Consider the following 20,024-nt stretch of genomic DNA (forward strand, 5'->3'; position numbering starts at 1 on the left):
GCTCAGAACCAATGTAACCAAAGCTGTACCCAAATAAGAAAGGTAGTTACTACCACAGATGGGCCAGCAGCGGATCAATTCATCAAACACCATGAAGAACTACAGGAATATGGCAGAAAATAAAGAGAATGACAACTTTCCATAAACCAAACTTGAAGCAATAGACAATTACAATCTAACTAAGAATTCAAAATAGCTGTCATAGGGGCTGGCCCAGTGGTGTAGTGGTTAAGTTTGCACACTCCACTCTGGTGGCCCGGGGTTGGCAGATTCGGATCCCAGGCACAGACCTAGCACTGCTCATCAAGGCACACTGTGGTGGAGTCCCACATAAAATAGAGGAAGATTTGCACAGATGTTAGCTCAGTGACAATCTTCCTCAAGCAAAAAGAGGAAGACTGGCAAGAGATGTTAGCTCAGGGCCAATCTTCCTCACACACACAAAAATACCTGTCATAAACAAACTCAGGGAGTTACAAGAAAATTTAGAAAGACAGTTCAAGATGCTCAGGAATAAAATTAATGAACAGAAGAAGTACCTCACCACAGAGCTTGAAACTCTCAAAGAAAATCAAACAGAAATTCTGGAGATGAAGAATACAATTAGTGAGATGAAAAACAATGTAGAAAGCATAAAAAATAGAGCAGACTATATGGAGGAGAGAATTAGTGAGCTCGAAGATAGAAACCTAGAAATGATTCAGGTGAAAGAGGAGAGAGAATTAAGATTCCTATAAAATTAAGAAATTTTTTGAGAAATATCCAACTCAATTCAGAAAAGTAACATAAGGATTACGGGTATCCCAGAGGGACAAGAGAAGGAGAAAAAAGCAGAGAGCTTATTCAAAGAAATAATAGCTGAGAACTTCCCAAACCTAGGGAAGAAACTGGACATACAAGTACACGAAGCTAATAGAACTCCTAATTACCTCAATGCAAAAAGACATTCTCTAAGGCATACAATATTAACATTGTCAAAAGTCAATAACAAAGAAAAAATATCAAGGGCAGCAAGACAAAAGAAAATAACTTAGAAAGGAACCCCTATCTGGCTTTCTCACTGGACTTCTCAGCAGAAACCCTACAGGCTGGGAGAGAGTAGAATGATATATTCAAAATACTCAAAGACAAAAACTTTCAGCCAAGAATGCTCTATCTAGCGAAATTATCCTTCACATATGATGGATAAATAAAAGATTTCCCAGATAAACAAAAGCTAAGGGAGTTCATCGCCACCAGACCTGCCTTACAAGAAATAAGGAAGGTAGCCCTCCTACCTGAAACAAAAAGGCAAAGGTTTATAAAGCTTTGAGCAAGGAAATAGACAGAATCAGAAAATAGCAGCTATCAGAATAGGTTAGTAAACACTTAATTAAAACATAAAAGATAAAGGGAAAGAAAGTATCAAAAAATAACCATAACCACTTCAATTTGGTCCCAAACTCACAACACAAAAAAGAACAATTTGTGACAACAAAAACATAGAAGGGGAAGAGGATAGTGATGGAACCCACTTAGGCTAATGGAGATAAGAGGCTATCAGAAAAAGAACTATCTCATCAATGAGATCTTTTACCCAAACCACATGGTAAACACAAAACAAAAAATCAGAGCAGAGTCACAAATCATAAATAAAGAGAAAACTGAGGAAAACAACACAGAAACCCACCAAACTGAAATGGCAGACAGAGATACATGGAAAAAGAAACAATGGAAATATAGAACAACCAGAAAACAAAAGATAAAATGGCAATATTAAGCCCTCATATGTCAATAATCACTCTAAATGTAAATGGATTCAATTCATTAATCAAAAGACGCAGAGTGACTGGATGGATTAAAAAACAAGACCCAACGATATGCTGCCTCCAGGAAACACATCTCAGCTCTAAAGACAAATGTAGGCTCAGAGTGAAGGGATGGAAGATGATACTACAAGCAAATGGCAAGCAAAAGAAAGTGGGTGTAGCCATACTAATCTTGGACAAAATAGACTTCAAGACAAAAAATATAATAAGAGACACAGATGGGCATTATATAATGATAAAAGGGACATTCCACCAAGAAGACATAATATTAATATACATGCACCTAAAACAGAAGCACGAAAGTATATAAAGCAATTATTAACAGACCTAAAGAGAGAAACTGACAGCAACACAATAATAGTAGGGGACCTCAACACCTCACTTATGTCATTGGATAGATCATCCAGACAGAAAGTCAACAGGGAAACAGTGGCCTTATGAAACACTAGACCAGATGGATTTAATAGATATATATAGAATGCTCCATCCAAAAACTGCAGAATACACATTCTTCTCAAGTACACAGGGAACATTCTAAAGATAGACCATATGATGGGGAACAAAAGAAGCCTCAAATTTAAGAAGACTGAAATCATATTAAGCATCATTTCCAAGCACAATGCTATGAAACTAGAAATAAACTACAAGAAAAAAGCTGGGAAAGTCACAAATACATGGAGACTAAACAACATGCTACTGAACAACAACTGGATCAATGAAGAAATCAAAGGAGAAATAAAAAATTACCTGGAGACAAATGAAAATGAAAACACAACATACCAACACTTATGGGATACAGCAAAAGTGCTACTTAAGAGGGAAGTTTATAGCAATACAGACTTTTCTCAAAAAACAAGTAAAATCTCAAATAAACAGCCTTACACTGTACCTAAAAGAACTAGAGAAAGAAGAACAAACAGACTCCAAAGTCAGTAGAAGGAAGTAAATAATAAAAATCAGAGCAGAATAAACAAAATAGAGACTGAAAAACAACAGAAAGAATCACTGAAACTAAGAGCTGGTTCTTGGAGAAGATGAACAAAATTACAAACCCTTAGCCAGACTCACTGAGAAAAAAAGAGGGGCTGGCCTGGTGGCATAATGGTTAAGTTCACACATTCTGCTTCAGTAGCCTGGGGTTCATGGGTTCAGATCCCAGGTGTGGACCTACACACCTCTCATCAAGCCATGCTGTGGCAGCATCCCACATACAGAATAGAGGAAGATTGGCACAGATGTTAGCTCAGGGACAATCTTCCTCACCAAAAAAAAAAAGAGAGAGAGAGAGAGAGAGAAGACTCAAATAAACAAAACCAGAAAGAGAAATTATAACAGACACCACAGAAATACAGAAGATTATAAGTAAATACTATGAAAAGCTATACACCAACAAATTTGATAACCTAGAAGAAATGGACAAATTCTTTGAAGTCAATACGACCTCAGTAAAACAATTAAAAAAAAAAGAAGAAGAAAGTGAAACACTAACTCACAGAATGAAATAAATATTTTGCAAATCACATACCTGATAAGGAACTTGTATCTAGAATATATAAAGAACTCTTAAAAATGAATAAAAAAGACAACTCAATTAAAAAATGGGCAAAGAATTTGAATACACATATCTTCAAAGAAAAAATACAAATGTCCAATAAGTATATTCCTAGCCATCAGGGAAATGCAAATCAAAACCACAATGAGATACTACCAAATCACACCCACTAGGATGAGTATAGTCAAAAACACAGACAACAACAAATGTTGACAAGGTAGAGAAACTGGAACCCTCACACTCTGCTGACGGGAATATAACACAATGCAGCCACTTTGGAAACCAGCCTGGTATGTCCTCCAAAGATTAAACACAGCTAACATTTGGGCCAGCAATTCCACTGCTAGGTATATATCTAGAAGAAATAAAAACATATGTCCACACAAAAACCTGTACACAATGTTAATAGCACCACTGTTCATAACAGCCAAACAATGGAAACGATTCAAATATCAACTGATGAATGGATAAACAAAATGTGATATAGCCATACAATGGAATATTATTCAACAACAGACATAAGTGAAGTACTGATGCATGCTATGACACGGATGAACCTCGAAAACATTAGGCTAGGTAAAAGAAGCCAGTCACAAAAGACCACAGATGATTCCACTTATATGAAATGTCCAGAACAGGCAAATTTTTAGAGATAACAAGTAGTCTAGTAGTTGCCCAGGGCTGGGGAAGGGTATATTGGGAAATTAAAGAGTTACTGGATAGGAATTTCTTTTTAGGGTTATGAAAATATTCTCAAATTGATTATGGTGGTAGTTTCAAAACTCTGAATATACAAAAAAAAAAAAAAAAAAAAAAACCTGAGTATAAACTTTAAGTGGGTGAATTGTATGTTATGTGAATTATGATATAATGAAGCTGATATAAAATTTTCAATTAAAAATAAAATGCACAGAGAAAAATCAATGAATCCAAAACCACTTTTTAAAAAAGATCAATAAAATAATAAACTTTTAGCTTAGATGAATCAAGAAAAAAAAGACATGAATTACCATATAGGAATGAAAGAGGGACATCACCATAGATACCATAGAGATTAAAAGGATAATAAAGGACTATTTTAAACATATTTATTGCAATAAATTTGACAATTTAAAAGAAATAGACCGATTCCTTGATAGCCAAAATTTTTATAAAACCAAAACTGGCGGAAAAAAGATATTAAAAAATATACCTGAATAGCCCTATATCATTTGAATATTTGGAATTAATAGTTTACAATCTTCTCCCCAAAAATACCCTAGCTCCAGACGGATTCATTGGTGAAGTTTATCCAACATTTGAGGAGACATAATAATTATTTTACAGAAAGTTTCAGAAAATACAGGGAGCATTTCCCAATTCATTTTGAGTCCAGCATTACCCTGATACTAAAGGAAAGCTATTACAAGAAAAGAAAATTAAAGACCAATATCTCTCCTAAACCTAGTTGGAAAAGTTACTAATAAAATATTATCAATCTAAATTAGCATCATATAAAAGGGATAATGCATCATGACCAAGTGAGATTTATCCCAGGAACAGAAGGTTGGTTTAACCTTTGAAAAAGAATCAATGTAATTTACCATGTTAACAAACTAAAAAAGAAAGTCCGCATGGTTCTCTCCTAGATTTGGAAAAAGCACTTGATGAAATATTAGACCTATTCATGAACAATAGTCTCAGTAAATTAGGGATAGAAAGAAACTTCCTCAACCTTTCTCTCGCTGAGGGCCACTAAAGAAGATTTAAATAAGCTGAGAGATACACCAGCCACGGATTAGAAGACTCAATATTGTTAAGGTACCAGTTCTCTTTAAGAAAATTAAAATATAGACTCAATGAAATCTCAATCAAAATGCCAGGAGGCCTTTTCGTAGAAATTGACAAGCTGATTCTAAAATTTATAAAGAAATACAAATAACCTAAAACAGCCAAAACAAATTTTTAAAAACAGAACAAAGTTGAAGTGCTTACAGTATCTAATTTCAAGACTCACCATAAATTACAGTTAGTACAATGTAGTATTAGTATAATGACAGACAAATAGATCATGGAACAAGATAAAGAGTTCAAAAATAGACCCACACATATATGGTTAATCAATTTTTGACCAAGGTGCCTAAGATGGAGGAATAGATGGTCTTTTCAACAACTGGTGCTGGGACAATTGGAAAAAATATACTTCGATTATTACACCATGCAAAAAAATTTATTGGAAATGAATTATAAATCTAAAACTAAAGGGTAAAACTTATAAACCTTATAGAAGAAATGTAACAGAGGAAAATACAGAAGAAAATTTTGCAACTCTGGGGAGGGGAAAGAGACCTTAGGATACAGAAAGCACCAATGATACAAGAAATATTAATAAAATGGACTTTATGAAAATCATAAAATTCTGCTCTTTGAAAGACATAACTAAGAAAACGAAGTCAGCCCACAACTGGAAGAAAATATTTGCAACACATATATTTGGCGAAGGGCTTGAAAGCAGATTATATAAAGTACTCTCACAACTCGATTTTTTAAAAGGGCAAAAAATTTGGATAGACACTTTTTACTAATTACCTTAGGAGATATAAGAATGGCTAATTAGCACATGAAAAGAAGCTCCACATCATTAGTCACTAGGGAAATGCGAGTTAAAATCACAATGAGATACCACTACACACCCACTAGAAGAGCTAAAATTAAACATTAAAAATCCAACTGTTCCTGAGGATATGAAGCAATTTCAACTTTCAGACATTGCTTGTGGGAGTGTAAAATGGTACAGCCACTTTGGAGACCTATTTGGTTGTTTCTTACAAAAATTGTCACTTACCATATGACCTAGTAGTTCCATTATTTATCCAAGGCACATGAAAGCAAACGTCTACCAAAAAGAGCTTGTACATGAATGTTCCCAGAAGTTTTACGTATAACAGCCCCAAACTAGAAAGAACACAAATACCCATCTCCAGATGAATGGAGGGGCCAGCTGGGTGGTGCAGTGGTTAAGTACGCATGTTCCACTTCAGGGGCCTGGGATTCGCCGGTTCGGATCCCAGGTGTGGACATAGCACTGCTTGGCAAGCTATGCTGTGGTAGGCGTCCCACATATAAAGTAGAGGAAGATGGGCACAGATGTTAGCTCAGGGCCAGTGTTCCTCAGCAAAAAGAGGAGGACTGGCAGCAGATGTTAGCTCAGAGCTAATCTTCCTCAAAAACAAAAAAAAAAACCAGATGAATGGATAAATATATTTGGTATATCTATACAATGGAATATATTTCAGCAATAAGAAAAGAATGATCTACTGATACATGCAGCAACATGGAGGAACTTCAAAAACATTATTCTACGCAAAAGAAGTCAGACATAAAACACATGCACCACACTGTATGGTCAATTCGTATGAAATTCTACAGCAAGCAAAAATATACCGACAGAATGCAAATCTATTGTTGCTTGGGCTAAAGGCAGGAACTAGTGCAAAGCATACAAGTCAACTTTCTGGGGTGATGGAAATGTTCTGAATCTTGATTTTCACGGTTGTAAACTTTTGTCAAATTCAGTGAACTATAAAGTCAGTTCTCCTACAATGCTTGGTTTTGAAAGTGCAAATTTGTTCTAACACGATAGCAAAACTTTTTACTATAACTTAACTTTTGGTTTTATGTGGGATTTCATCCACTAAAAACACTAGATGAACAAAGAAGACTGCACCCAGCTGAAGTGAACCGTGTATACATACCCTGCCAACCTTTGTGCCACTATTTTCATTTATTTTACCTTGAAAATGTTATAAACTCTACCATACCTGTTATTACTTTTGCTTTTAAAAGGTAATTTTTTTAAAGAAATGATAAAAATGAAAAGAAGCACTTTTTGTACTTTCCCACATATTTACCATTTCTGGTGTTCTTCATTCATTTGTACCTTACTAGGTTTGCATCTGATATCATTTTCTTCCTCTAGAACTTCAACATTTCTTGTAATTCAGGTCTGCTGGAAATAAATTCTCTGTGCTTTTATTTGTCCAAAAAAGTGTCTATATTACTCTCATTTTTGAAGCATATTTTCACTTGACATAGAATCCTAAGTTAACTTTTTTTTTTAAAGCATGTTAAAGTTATCATTCCATTCCTCATTTTGGCTTGCATTATTTTCTGACAAGAAATCAGTAGTAGTTCTTATCTTGGTACCCCTTTATTTAATGTTTCTTTTTTCTCTGGCTGCTTTTAAAGAGTTTTACTTTATCACTGGTTCTCAACAATTTGAATATGATATACCTTAGAATGGTTTTCCTTCAATTATTCTGCTTGGAGTTTGTTGATTTCCTTAGATTTAGGAATTATACTTTTCATCCTGTTTGGAAAAAAATAAGCCATTATTCCTTCAATATATATTTTCTGGCTTCTCTCCCCTGCCCTTTTCAGGTACTCCCATTACACATATGTGAGATCACTTGGAATATTCCTCAGGTCACTGAGGAACTGTTCTTTCTATTACTATTATTATTTTCTTTCTGTACCTCAATTTGGATAGCGTCTATTGAAGTATCTTCAAATAAACTCTTCTTTATGCTTCCTTTCTTCTGCAGTGGCTAATCAGCTGATAATCCGCAGGTGAATTTTCCATTCAGATATTGCACTTAGCTCTAAAGTTCCCTTTGCTTCTTTTTAATATCTTCCATTTCTCTCCTCATTACACTCAGGTTCCCCTTACATACTTGAATATATTTATAATAGTTGTTTTAAAGTTCTTGTTTACTACATTATTCATCTCTGTAATTTCTGGGCCAGTTTCCATTGATTGATTTTCTTCTTTGCATTTTCATGCTTGTTTGCATGTCATAATTTTTATTGCATACCAGACACCATAAATATTATGTTCTTAAGATTCTGGATTTTGTTTTCTGCACTTAGGAAATATTGAATTTGGCAGGGAGTTAAGTTACTTGCCTCTTTTGAGGTTATTTTTAAGCTTAGTTATTGGTGGTCCAGAGTAGCCTTTACTCTAGAGCTCTCTTAGCCCTATTCTAATGCATGGCTCTGGAGAGTCTACTGAATGCCCAGCATTTTCAGTGAGGTCTTGCCACTCAAATGGTGGTCAAATTTCACATGTCTCTCAATGACATGCAAGCTCTGGGAATTGTTCAACTTACAGTTCCCCAGTAATTGCTTCTTGTCTGGCCATGTGGCATTTCACTCTATGCATGTGCACCTTGGCACACAGCAGAAGATGAAGTAAAATCCCCCTGCAGATTCCTGCATAGTTCCTACATGTCTGGTGCTGTGCCCCACAAACTGAAGCTGCCATGGCCTTCCCATAATCTGATCTCAGTGTCTTCCATACAGAGACTGCCATGCTTTCCTTGGTTTCCCCACTTCTGTGCATGGTCTGGAAAGGGACTCCCAGCAGAACGCGGAGGCTTTTGTAGGACTCAGCTCATTTGTTTCCATCCATTCAAAGAGCACACTCCCATACTGCAAATTTTCCAGCATCTGAAAACAGTTGCTAGTATATTTTGTCCAGTTTTCTAGTTGTTTACAGGTAGAGGGCAAGACTAAGTTACTCCATTATGGGCAGAAAATGGAAGGTAGAATTTTTTTCAATCTAATTTGAGCTATTTACATACTGAGGCTCACATATTTTCCTAGTCTTTATGATAACAACAGTTGATTACCATCTTAATTTTATAAAGTTATTTTACTTACACTACCTGATTGGTCTTCCCCTAACTTACTTTTACCTATAAAGCTGCAGCAACCTTCTCAGAATTTTCCCTAATTCAAATGAAAACAAAAAATTAAATGTTATAATAGAAAGGAAAACCAAAATTAAAAAACTAAACAAGACTAAAGTAAAAGTCAGCCAGCTCCTCAGTAGTATAACTAACTAATAGATTTAAATGATAGCTTCCCAAGAATGAGCCACATTTCTGTTGGTCTAATATAGGACCAACCAACGATGGCAATATTTGAGAAATTTTAAGACTTGGCAAACTATCTTGTACCTTGAGGTACAGGATGAAAGAGTATTTTAATCTCTCATCACATGTCTAATCAACAGTGTGACTGTGTGGAGCACTGTGCTGAGAGAAAAAAAATCTGAGACCACATAGGAATCAGTGGGAAAGGGTTCTGCAACTCAAACCATGTGTCATCATCTGCCTGGTTGGGGCTGGCGGAATGTGAGCCATGAATTTGCAGTCCCCATTCTAGGTTAAGAGTGGTAATATTTGAAATTGCATAATGTACCAAAAATAATAATTTAAAAACCTTATTGACCTAATTTTAAATATAAAGGGGGGTAATGTTTAAACCCAGATTCTAGAGTCTGACAGAGGGCCCTTCATTACATTAGGATAATCCAAGCAAAATTAATCCCTCCCCAGGAAGAGAGTAACTTATTGGAGTCAGAGAATAACTGATTTTTTCATCAAATTTTTTAAGAAAAAGCTATTTTATAAATACCATAAAACTCTAGATAACCATGTGATTTTTTTTTTTTTCCTGACAGGTATAAAACAGAGGCTTTAATCTGAACAGCAACAAAGGTACAGGGGCTGGGGGGTGCCGAGGGAGCACAGGGCAGGAGGAGCCATAAGGCAGTGGTCTGGACTCTGGGAGGGAGTCAGGCACTGAGCCTCTCCTGGGAAGAGGACTCAGGAGGCCTCTCCTGAGTCAAATGTCTGTGACTCTTGTCACTCCTGTCCCAGCCTCTGCTCAGACCATCGGCCCAGATCTGAGGGACAAGCCCCTGTTTTATGCTTCTTCAGTGTTCCCCCTTCCCAAAAGGTATGTGGACCATCAAGCTGTTCATATCTCTGAATTTATACTGTAAGTCAATGAAGTTTCCTTAAAACTACTGGGGGTAACCACAATGTACAGCTACACAGCAGAGCTGGAACTTGAATCCTTATAGTTTGACTCCAGGGTATGTGCTCTTAATCACTATATTATTTTAGCCATCTACCTTAAAGAGGTACTTGCTCATACTTACACAGAGACACCTAACAATTATGTTCATCAAAATGATATACTGGAAAGAACCTAAATGTCTGTCATTAGGGGACTGGTAACATACATCAGGGTACATTCACATCATGGAGTACTATAAAGTATTCTTTAAAATGTAGTCATCATGGAATAATGCTCCAGATATTGCTGAGTAAAAAACTTCAATTGCAAAACAATACATACAGTAATACTATCCATTTTTCCATATGAAAAACCTACATATGCCAGCTGGCAATTAACCGTATAGATGTAAAACACAATTTCTACAAGTATAGATGATCGACTTGGAGCCACAAGGCAGGCCGAGTGGGAAAATCACAGAAGTTTTGCTCTATCTTAATTTTTTCACCATGAGAATCTGTTCATGTGTTTGTATTTACGTTTAATAAAATGAAATTGACATTTCTCCCTTCCAGAAAATAAATGGGCAACATTTTTTGGCATTCAAAGAATATTTGCTCTGTATGTAAAAATATTTTTAGAATAACAAATATTTTGAGTTCAAAGAAATATACTGATTTCATAAAAATCATAGGAGACGTTTAATCAACATTCAAGGAATAAATGGGCCTTAGAGATTTGTCAACCCTCCTATTATTGCTTGTGTTTCTAAATATTCATCAGAGGTAGTGACCTAGTGTAGTGAGCATCTATTGGTTTTGCCTGCCTAGCACCCAGTAGCCCCTTCTTTTGGTAAAGGCACTTCAATATTCTCCTGGGGAATCACCTTCTACTGTGAATGCACTTTTGGAGAGATTATCAATTCTGCCTTCTCCAGACCAAGTAGGCCAAGCGGACTCTCTCCCCTGAGAATTTAAATCTTGAGTGGAGTGACACAAGGCCAGAAAACAGAGCTGATTCACCTTGACAGCAGCTCTCTGAGGAAACTGTCCACTGGTTCCTGCTACTTAGATTCCTTGAGCTCCGCTGCTTCCTATCCTTTCTAAGTCCCACTTGTTTGGCTTTTCCTTTGATTCCGTGAATCACCATGTATCATTGGAATACGTTCCTTCTCTGGTTAAGTCAGTCAATTTCTGTTGACTGTAATTGAAGAACGCTAACTGACCCACAGCTGGACGTAGACACATTCAATAAAAAAGTCATTACAAGTTTGCAAGAAAGTCCATAACATTTAAGTTTTGCTTAACTCTTGGCCAGAATTTGCTTCCCTATAAAGTCTGCATCAGTCCTAGCTCTACTTCTGGAGCTTCAAAATGTCACATATTTAAAAACTATCATTTAGCCACAAATATTTTCCCAGCAAAATAACTCATTTTCCCAAATGAAACATGTAAGACTACTACACACTAACTAGAATGGCCATAATAAGAAAGAAAATTCCAAGCATTGGCAAGGATATGGAGAAACTAGAACCCTTTGTATGCATTGCTGCAGGGAATGTAAAATGGCATAGCCACTTTGGACAGTAGTTTATATAATTTACATATTTACATAATTTATTTAATATTTTTAAATGGACTTTACAAAGAATCACCTACTGCAAAGTCAGCCTAGGGAATGATACCCATGAAACTGTGGCCTTTAAGCACTAGTTCTATTTTCCTATACTACACTAAAGACATATTTAACTATTAATTTAAAATGTGGTTCACTTAGCATGAAAATTCATTCTTGTGCCACTAAGGGTGTACTTATTGCCTTTTGGGAAACACTAAGTTATTCCATTTAACTTAAAAATTCATATAAATTAATTTTCATTAAAGCAATTATCAACTTAGGAAACAATAATGCAAAGTTTTAACAATGAGATACAGAAAGTGTTAGACCTTTCATTTAGCAAATACTTGGAAATTGCTTTTGGTTGGCTCTTTTCAAATAAAAGTGACTAACGAGCTGGAGATATGGGAAACCTCCCAAGTCAGGATGTCTCCTTCCCACTCTATACCTAATGTGATCACGGCCATGTTATTTCAGGGAAAAAGGAGACCTCCACACAGGGAGAAGGAAAAAAAGGAAGTACAACAAAATGTTAAACGGTTATTTAAGGAATTATGAGTCATTGTTCTCTTTAAATTCTTCATGGTGTTCTTCCTTTCTCTACTTGCCTAACTTATTGAACATGCTTCTATTTTTTAAAAATAAAACAATACAGTAAAACTTTTTTGTTCCTTTGGGTACTTGCAGATGAAAATTGAATATTATTTCAACCTATTCCTTATAATAGTTAAATTTCTAATTTCATATTTTGATTCAAAGACAAAAATTTAAGCAAAGATATCCATTTCTTCCTTCTTATTTTTTAAAGTATTGATATTTACATAGAATCTTTTGTGGCTAAATAATGTTACTCTAAGATCTCAAAGCACTAGAAATAGGCGTTTTACCCATTACTATATAAAAAATATAATCTAGAAAAACAAAATGCCCTCAATGGCCAGAGTAGAACACAAAAACAATGAGTTCTGGAAAAGGGACCTGAAATCTTCTTGTAATTATGGCTTGATTATTCTTACAACTCTGTAGGTTAAATGATATGATATATGGCATTTGCTTTTAATTACTCTTGCAGGGATGAGGACAAGCTAGGAGTCAGGGTGGACAGATGGAAGGGATGGAGGAAACTAGAACAACAGCATAATGGCGATAATTGCTGAAGCTGGAGGGTGAGTAAATGGATGTGTTCTTTTTTCTGTGTATTTGAAAAACTCCATAAAGAAAGTTAAACAGAAACACAAAAAATCTAAATATGGCTTATTACAGAGTGACACCTAAAGCAACCTCTGTAGTATGCCCAAAATAGAGCAAAATGAACAGAAATTATCCATTCCAAAACAAAGCTGCAAGTGGCCTATAAAGCATTTTTGCTATTTTATTTGTATAATCAAATGAAAACCAAGTATTTACCAATAAGCACGACTAAATTATATGAAAGGTTATTATCGCCACCTACTGGACACTGTGATTAACTACTTGCTATAAAAGCCCAGTGGCTATTGAATAGGTCCCCTCATCCCACCCCAAACATCCAGTCTTTAACAAGATAATCCTAATAAAACCATTAAGTTTATGTTTCCATGTGTGTTTATATTCATAATGTTAATTAATTATGTTATATAATATCACTCATAACAACATGAAATGCCACCTGTAAAAGGTGTATCAAAATTTTTGTCACAAGTACATTGGTGATCCTTGTGTTAAAGATCTCAGAATTTGAATTGTTTTCCCACAGGGTTAGAAGCGATGATTTAAATTATTTATACATAGGGATAGACCAGAAAGGTAGAAACTAGTCCTGGCTCTTAAATTCGGTGCATTATCTTTTTTTCATCTCGGACTTTTAAAGTCCTTTTATTGAAAATTTTACATGTTTTATAACTTGGCTAACTGCATATACCAGTGATTCTCAACCCTGGTGTTAGAATTACCTGTGGAATTTTTTTTTTTTTAAGATTTTATTTTTTTCCTTTTTCTCCCCAAAGCCCCCCAGTACCTAGTTGTATATTCTTCGTTGTGGGTCCTTCTAGTTGTGGCATGTGGGACGCTGCCTCAGCGTGGTTTCATGAGCAGTGCCATGTCCGCGCCCAGGATTCGAACCAACGAAACACTGGGCCGCCTGCAGCGGAGCACGCAAACTTAACCACTCGGCCACGGGGCCAGCCCCTACCTGTGGAATTTTTAAATAAACTGATACTGGTACCAAGCTAGAGTTTTTTTACCCAGTCAAGGTTAAAAGAGTTATTAGGAGATACGAGTGGTTCTCAAAGTGTGGTCCCTGGACCAGCAACATCATCATCACCTGGGAACTTGTTAGAAATGTAAATTTTCAAGGTCCATCCCATATTGCTGAGTGAACCCAGCAATCTGTGCTTGCAGGCCCTCCTGGTGATTTGGATGCAAGCTAAAGTTTGAGAATCACTAGTATTTACTACAAATTTTTTAAGTTTTTACTCTTTTTAAATATAAGATTTAATTCACTGTTCTCTAAGAAGAAAATGCAATAATAATGATGCAAAAGAGAAACATTTATAGTGAGTAATCTAGTGCAGTTCTACCATTTTTTCAGAAGCGTACCATTACAAACAGTCAACATTAGTTCCAGTTAGCCAAAAGGAAAAATACTCTAATGGAAGGGTAGGGAATAATTTATTCATAGGCCAGTTAATAAGGCCCTGGAATGTTCTTGCCCAGAGCAAGTTTTCCAACCGTATTTCCTTGTTCTGGTTTGTTCCGATCAAAAAGGCACTTTTCTAAGATGTAATTAAGACCTTTAGCCATATCATACCTTTTAACCCAGGAATGTCACTTCTAGAAATAGAGACAAAAATAAATTATGCTCAAAGATTTTCTCCAAAGCATTATAAATAATTTCCAGGGGGACCTGAAAAAAGTCAAATACCCAACAACTGGGAAATGATTCCATAAATTAGAGCATCAACAGCGTAGAATATTGCTCAACCACTAAAAAGATCCTTTTCATATGAGATTTTAAATATATGAGGAAATGCTTACTTTATAACATTATGCATGTGCATGTTCCCTCTGTCAATTAAAAAAGAACGGAAAGCATCAAAATATCAATTCTGGTTATCTCTGAGTAGTAGAATTGAGTGATTTTTTAAAATAATTATTAGTGTTTCTAAAATTTTCAATAAGAATATACTTACTGTATTAATCAAAGAAAATCTACAAATACAATAAGAAAGATTCTTCCCTGTGAATTAGGATCTTCAAATAACGAGTAAGCTTTCAAAAGATGGTAACTACTGGAAAGAAGTAGATCTCTTTTCCTCTCCATCTGCACTACTCTTTTCTCATCTCATCCTTCCAACTCTTTTATTTCTCCTTTCTTCACATCAGTTCTGCCATGATTCCATAACTAGAGATACCAAGAAAGTGAAGGGTAATTATTCAATATTTAAAAAATTTTAAACTGTTCAGTTAAATAGTTTACCTTATCTTAGAATATATATAAAGGAGATAAAATAGCCAAATGGTCAAGAGAACAAACTTCAAAATAAGACAGACCCAGGTTTGAATCTTAGTTTGCCACTTAGGGGACCTCACACAAGTTTCAATTTGTTTATCTGTAAAATGGGAGTACCACCCTCCTAACTGAACTCCTGTGAGGATGAAATTACAGGATGCACATAAAGCATAAAATAGCCGTATGCATTCAATAGAAGGCAACGGCTATTACTTTTACAGTTAATGTTACAGTTTTTTTTAGTAAATAGACTTTATTTTTAATTTTATTACTACGATGACGATTATTTTTTTGCTGAAGAAGATTCACCCTGAGCTAACATCTGTTGCCAATCTTCCCCTATTTTGTATGTGGGTCGCTGCCACAGCACAGCTGCTGACAAGTGGTGTAGGTCCATGCCCAGGAACTCAATCCGGGCTGCCGAAGTGGAATGTGCCAAACTTAACCACTAGGCCAAGGGGCTGGCACCAGGAAACAGTGTTTAAATTTTAATTTTCCTGTGGGAAAAAGCTTAGTGGTGTACAGTGGTTGTTTATGGTCACTTGGGTTTCTCAGACGACTAAAATTTCAAGAACAGTTTGAGAGACCTCATGGAGCCATCAAAATATTCTTTACAAACTGGGTGTTATTAAAGCTCACCAGCACTATTATTTCATTTAAAAAAAGCATTTGAACATCTCCTAAAAGAGTAGAAGATAGTCTCAGAGTAAAGGAAATCATTCCCAAGAAAGAATAGTTGGCAACTGAATACCAAAATTATCCTTATGTTTTTTGTTTTGTCACATACCACTAAACCCTTAAGGACCAACACCAGTTTGCAAACTGGCACTGATGAAACATACAACTTCTTAGCCTAACTCTTCAGCCATAAATGAAGCTGTTCTATCTACCTCATGGGATGGATGTTCACTCAACAAACATTAACCAAATCTATTACTTGCTATCAAGCAGAGGAACTCAAGATCAAATGAAGTTAAGTACATGAAAACACTACACATGGCGCCTTGTACATTGCAAAGCACCATAAAAATACACAGTATTGTTATTATAAAAAACATCAATATTATAAATTAATTCCTAAGAGAAAAAAGATTTCCCACACGTTTTAATTGCTTAGTCATTTTCTATATTCATGCTATCACAAATGACATTCAGAATTTTTTAGAATGACCATTTTCAATATTTTTTCTTTAGAAAATAGTCATATTTGTGACATCGCTCATTATTCTGCCATTCTCTATCTTACGGGAACTGAAGATATTACTTTTTCCTCAGATGGTATGGCTCTCAAGGGAAAGTTATTAAGCTAGAAATTGCTGCTATAATTACCAGCATGTAGAACTTGAATTCTAAGCAAGAAAATTTACCTGGATCTAAAAGGTAGGTTCAAAGAAAATTTTATTTTCTTACTTTTCAAAGTGTTGTAAGATGTTTCAGTGTTAAAATTCACTTTCAAGTATGATGATCAAGAAATAACAAGACACCAAACGTAAAAATTATAGTTTTATAATTTTCTCTGTTGCTTCTTAATCCACTGAAAATAATTTCACAATCCAACACTTTTAGGCAGGTTCTTTTTTACTTTCTTTGGTTTCTGCTTCTTTTGGCAACAATGGCTCGATCTTTAGTAACAAACCTTCACTTGTTGAACTACGAAGGAGAGCACGTACCACGAACGATCCTGGAAACAAAGACAAGAATCAACTTTCATTTTATTCCATAGGCACCTAATGAGCAAATACAACATAGAACAAGAAACCTTACAGGACTCACGTCATATTTTCACTTGAAGAGCACAGATATTACTGAACTAATACAGTTAATTCTAAGAAAGGAAGACTGTGTCATTTCTAGAGTAGAAGACAAACTAGCTGTACTCTAGAATATTAGAGATTTATCCTTGAAACTACATGTATTCACTAATAATTCATTTCTCTCTTCCAGAAGATGATCACCTAGAATTTGTTTTATTGCAGAGTCAACAGTGAAGGGAGCAGGTGGTGATATTTACATTTGACGGTAATATTCTAAATATTTATTTAAAACAGTCAGCACAGATGCTACCTCTGTGTTACAAAACATTTAGTAAAATTCCCTAAAAATTAAAAAGCTTTTCATAAGAACAATGTTAAGGGACTTCATTTAAAATGGCAAAAAGAAGACAACTACATTGGCTTTAGAGATTTACTGTCCATCATTCTACTCTTGCTATAGTCTCAGAGGACCTTACACTGAAATCAAAGCTCTCCATGGAATATAAGAATCCACACACATACAATTACTAAGTACTATGGCCATATCTAGAACAAAATAATTAACCCATGAGGTATTTATTCACCAGGGTGTTTAACTCCCAAAGAAGGGGAAAAACAGCTTAAGGTTGTGTTTTAATTATACATTTGGTCATAAAACTAAACCTGACAGATTCCTATAATGGTAAGCCTATAAGTGAATAGTGAATTGAGAGTAACGGACCCTTGCCTCCCTTCAACCAGCCGTGAGTGAAATTTATCTGAGGAAGGAATGTGAATGGCATGTAACGCAATGATAAGGGCACTGGACATGTTCCCAGCCTACAACACAGCTTCCACATCTTGATCAAGTTTCACTGCTCTCCAAGAATTATCCCGATTATAAGAAGTGACTCTCATGACATGACTAAAACCTTGTTTCTTTTCTAAAATAAATAAGATTAAGAAAGCCAATTCCTAGTGCCGATGACAAAGTAAATGGTCTGGCTTCAAAATACCATTTCATAAATGATTTTAGTTTCTATTTAACACCATTGTAAGTTTAAGGCAATCAGTTTACAGTCTTCTTTCAGATTTTATTACATTTAATGGTGAAATAATGTGGGAATTTACAAAGGTTTCAGGATATGTTCCTTACTAATGTTAAAGAGGTCTCCCCTCTAAACAACTAGAACTTGTTAAAAAGGTAATTAGGGATCTTTTTGGTGAATTAACTTTTTTTCTTTAATCCCTGGAAATACTGTTGCTATTGCAGTTGCATATTAACTTGATTGTTTTCTTAACATTTTACATTTTTAAAGTATCACAGGGCTATAGGGAAGTCCAGCCCAGCAAACTACTTACCCAAACTCAGCGGTCTGTGCCTACAAACTTCATTGATAACTGCTTGTAGATTGGCAGCTATCTGGTCACTTGACATATCCAGCTGCAAGAAAAGGACAGAACATTAATGATGTGAAAGTGAGAAGATAATACAATTTTTGGTAACTGTATCAGCACTTATTCTAGACAGTGTTTTTCAAATATTCAACTAATGCAAATTATCCTTCCGTGACCCTACTGTGAAAAAAAAAAGCTTCCATAACTCTTTTAGAATGTTATATGTGCATGTCTTTACAGGTGAAGACTTAATTACCTTATATAACATATTATAGAAGTGTTTTGAAGTTGTTCCACTTGAGATTCCTTGAATTCCAAGTAATTACCCCAAAGCATATCCTGGGGCAGAAAACACCATCCCCAAGGAACTAATGATATTTTCTCTTGAAGTTATTTGTTGATTTACTTTTAAAAGAAACTAAGAAAATGTTTAGAAATTAATGCTTTCATGAGTCCAAAATAAAACTACTTGATGACACACATTCAGACAACATGTATCTCCCAGAGACATTTTCAAGATGCTATGCTAACACTCTAACTATGCAACAACAATTATCCTGCTATTTAGCAAAAACTACAGTGAGTAAATATATAGTGAACAAGCCCTATTCAGAAAACTCCTAAACCTAGCTCACACCTTTGGAAAGCCCTTGTGTTTACCATTCAAATTCAAAGTATGTTATTCTTCTTAAATATTACCAGTTAAAATCAGTTCTATTACATTCCAATGTTTAGAGGATTTTGCACTTTGCCAAATGAATCTTTTCAAATTCATATAAAACTTATAATTGTATAACTGGCAAAAATCACACAGTAAGAGTTCAAGTTCAAGCAAGATTTCTCTTTTCCAATGACTCTGAGACCATTGTGAGGAATGTGCTGCATAAGCATAAAGAGAATTCTTCCTGGAAAAGGTGATTCTCATCATCGTTAGACAGCACTGATTGGACACTCACTTGGGCATGATGCAGTAGCCAACCCTAAAGAGAAGGTTTGCACATTACCGGAGGGATTTTCATTTTATGCCAATCCATAAGTGAGAGTTCTGAGAGGAAAAAAATCCAGCAATTCTTAGTCCACCTTATAAAGTCTGTAGACCTTATATACTGTAATTTGCATTGATGCAAGTTCACTGGCAGACAAGGCACCTTACACTTGCTATGTTAAAAAGAAGAAAACAAAAAATGCTAAGGGGTATCAATATGTGTCCCTGTCTCCTTTCATTTCTAAATTCTCCACTTTACCTGAAATTGCCTTTCTTTCTATCATCAACTGAAGTAACCACCACAGCTCTACATAAGTTCCTCTACCCTTTGTTAAAGACCTACACCTACCTCAAATTTGGGAAGTAATAGATGCAAGAAAAGGGAAGAGGTCAAACATATCTTTTTTAATAGTTATGATCTATACTGTTACACTGTATACGTTAAATTTCTCAGATTTTTGTAACTCTTCTTTCTGCAGACTTATATCCGGTAGTAAGCTAAAATAACAACGTATGCTTCAGACATGCGAAAAAATTACTTCCCCTGCAACTTTCATTATTAGGATGACTTCAATGATTTCATTAAGTTTTAAAA

The 20,024-nt window shown here is 35.3% G+C and overlaps 1 protein-coding gene across 5 annotated transcripts in view; it reads right to left on the minus strand.

Annotated features, from left to right (window-relative positions):
• Window positions 1–16,803: 16,803 nt before the first annotated feature.
• Window positions 16,804–20,024, minus strand: part of MRPL1 (mitochondrial ribosomal protein L1) — a 59,261-nt gene continuing 56,040 nt past the window's right edge. For all 5 annotated transcript variants that reach the window (XM_070612763.1, XM_008517863.2, XM_008517865.2 and 2 more), the window contains 2 exons: window positions 18,409–18,490; window positions 16,804–16,994 (listed from right to left, as the gene is read on the minus strand). In XM_070612763.1, coding sequence (XP_070468864.1) covers window positions 16,876–16,994; window positions 18,409–18,490 — 201 coding nt within the window. In that variant the 3' untranslated portion in view covers window positions 16,804–16,875. The remainder of the gene's footprint in view (window positions 16,995–18,408; window positions 18,491–20,024) is intronic.

This window comes from Equus przewalskii, chromosome 3, assembly GCF_037783145.1.
Source record: "Equus przewalskii isolate Varuska chromosome 3, EquPr2, whole genome shotgun sequence".
In the NCBI taxonomy this organism is placed as follows: domain Eukaryota; kingdom Metazoa; phylum Chordata; class Mammalia; order Perissodactyla; family Equidae; genus Equus; species Equus przewalskii.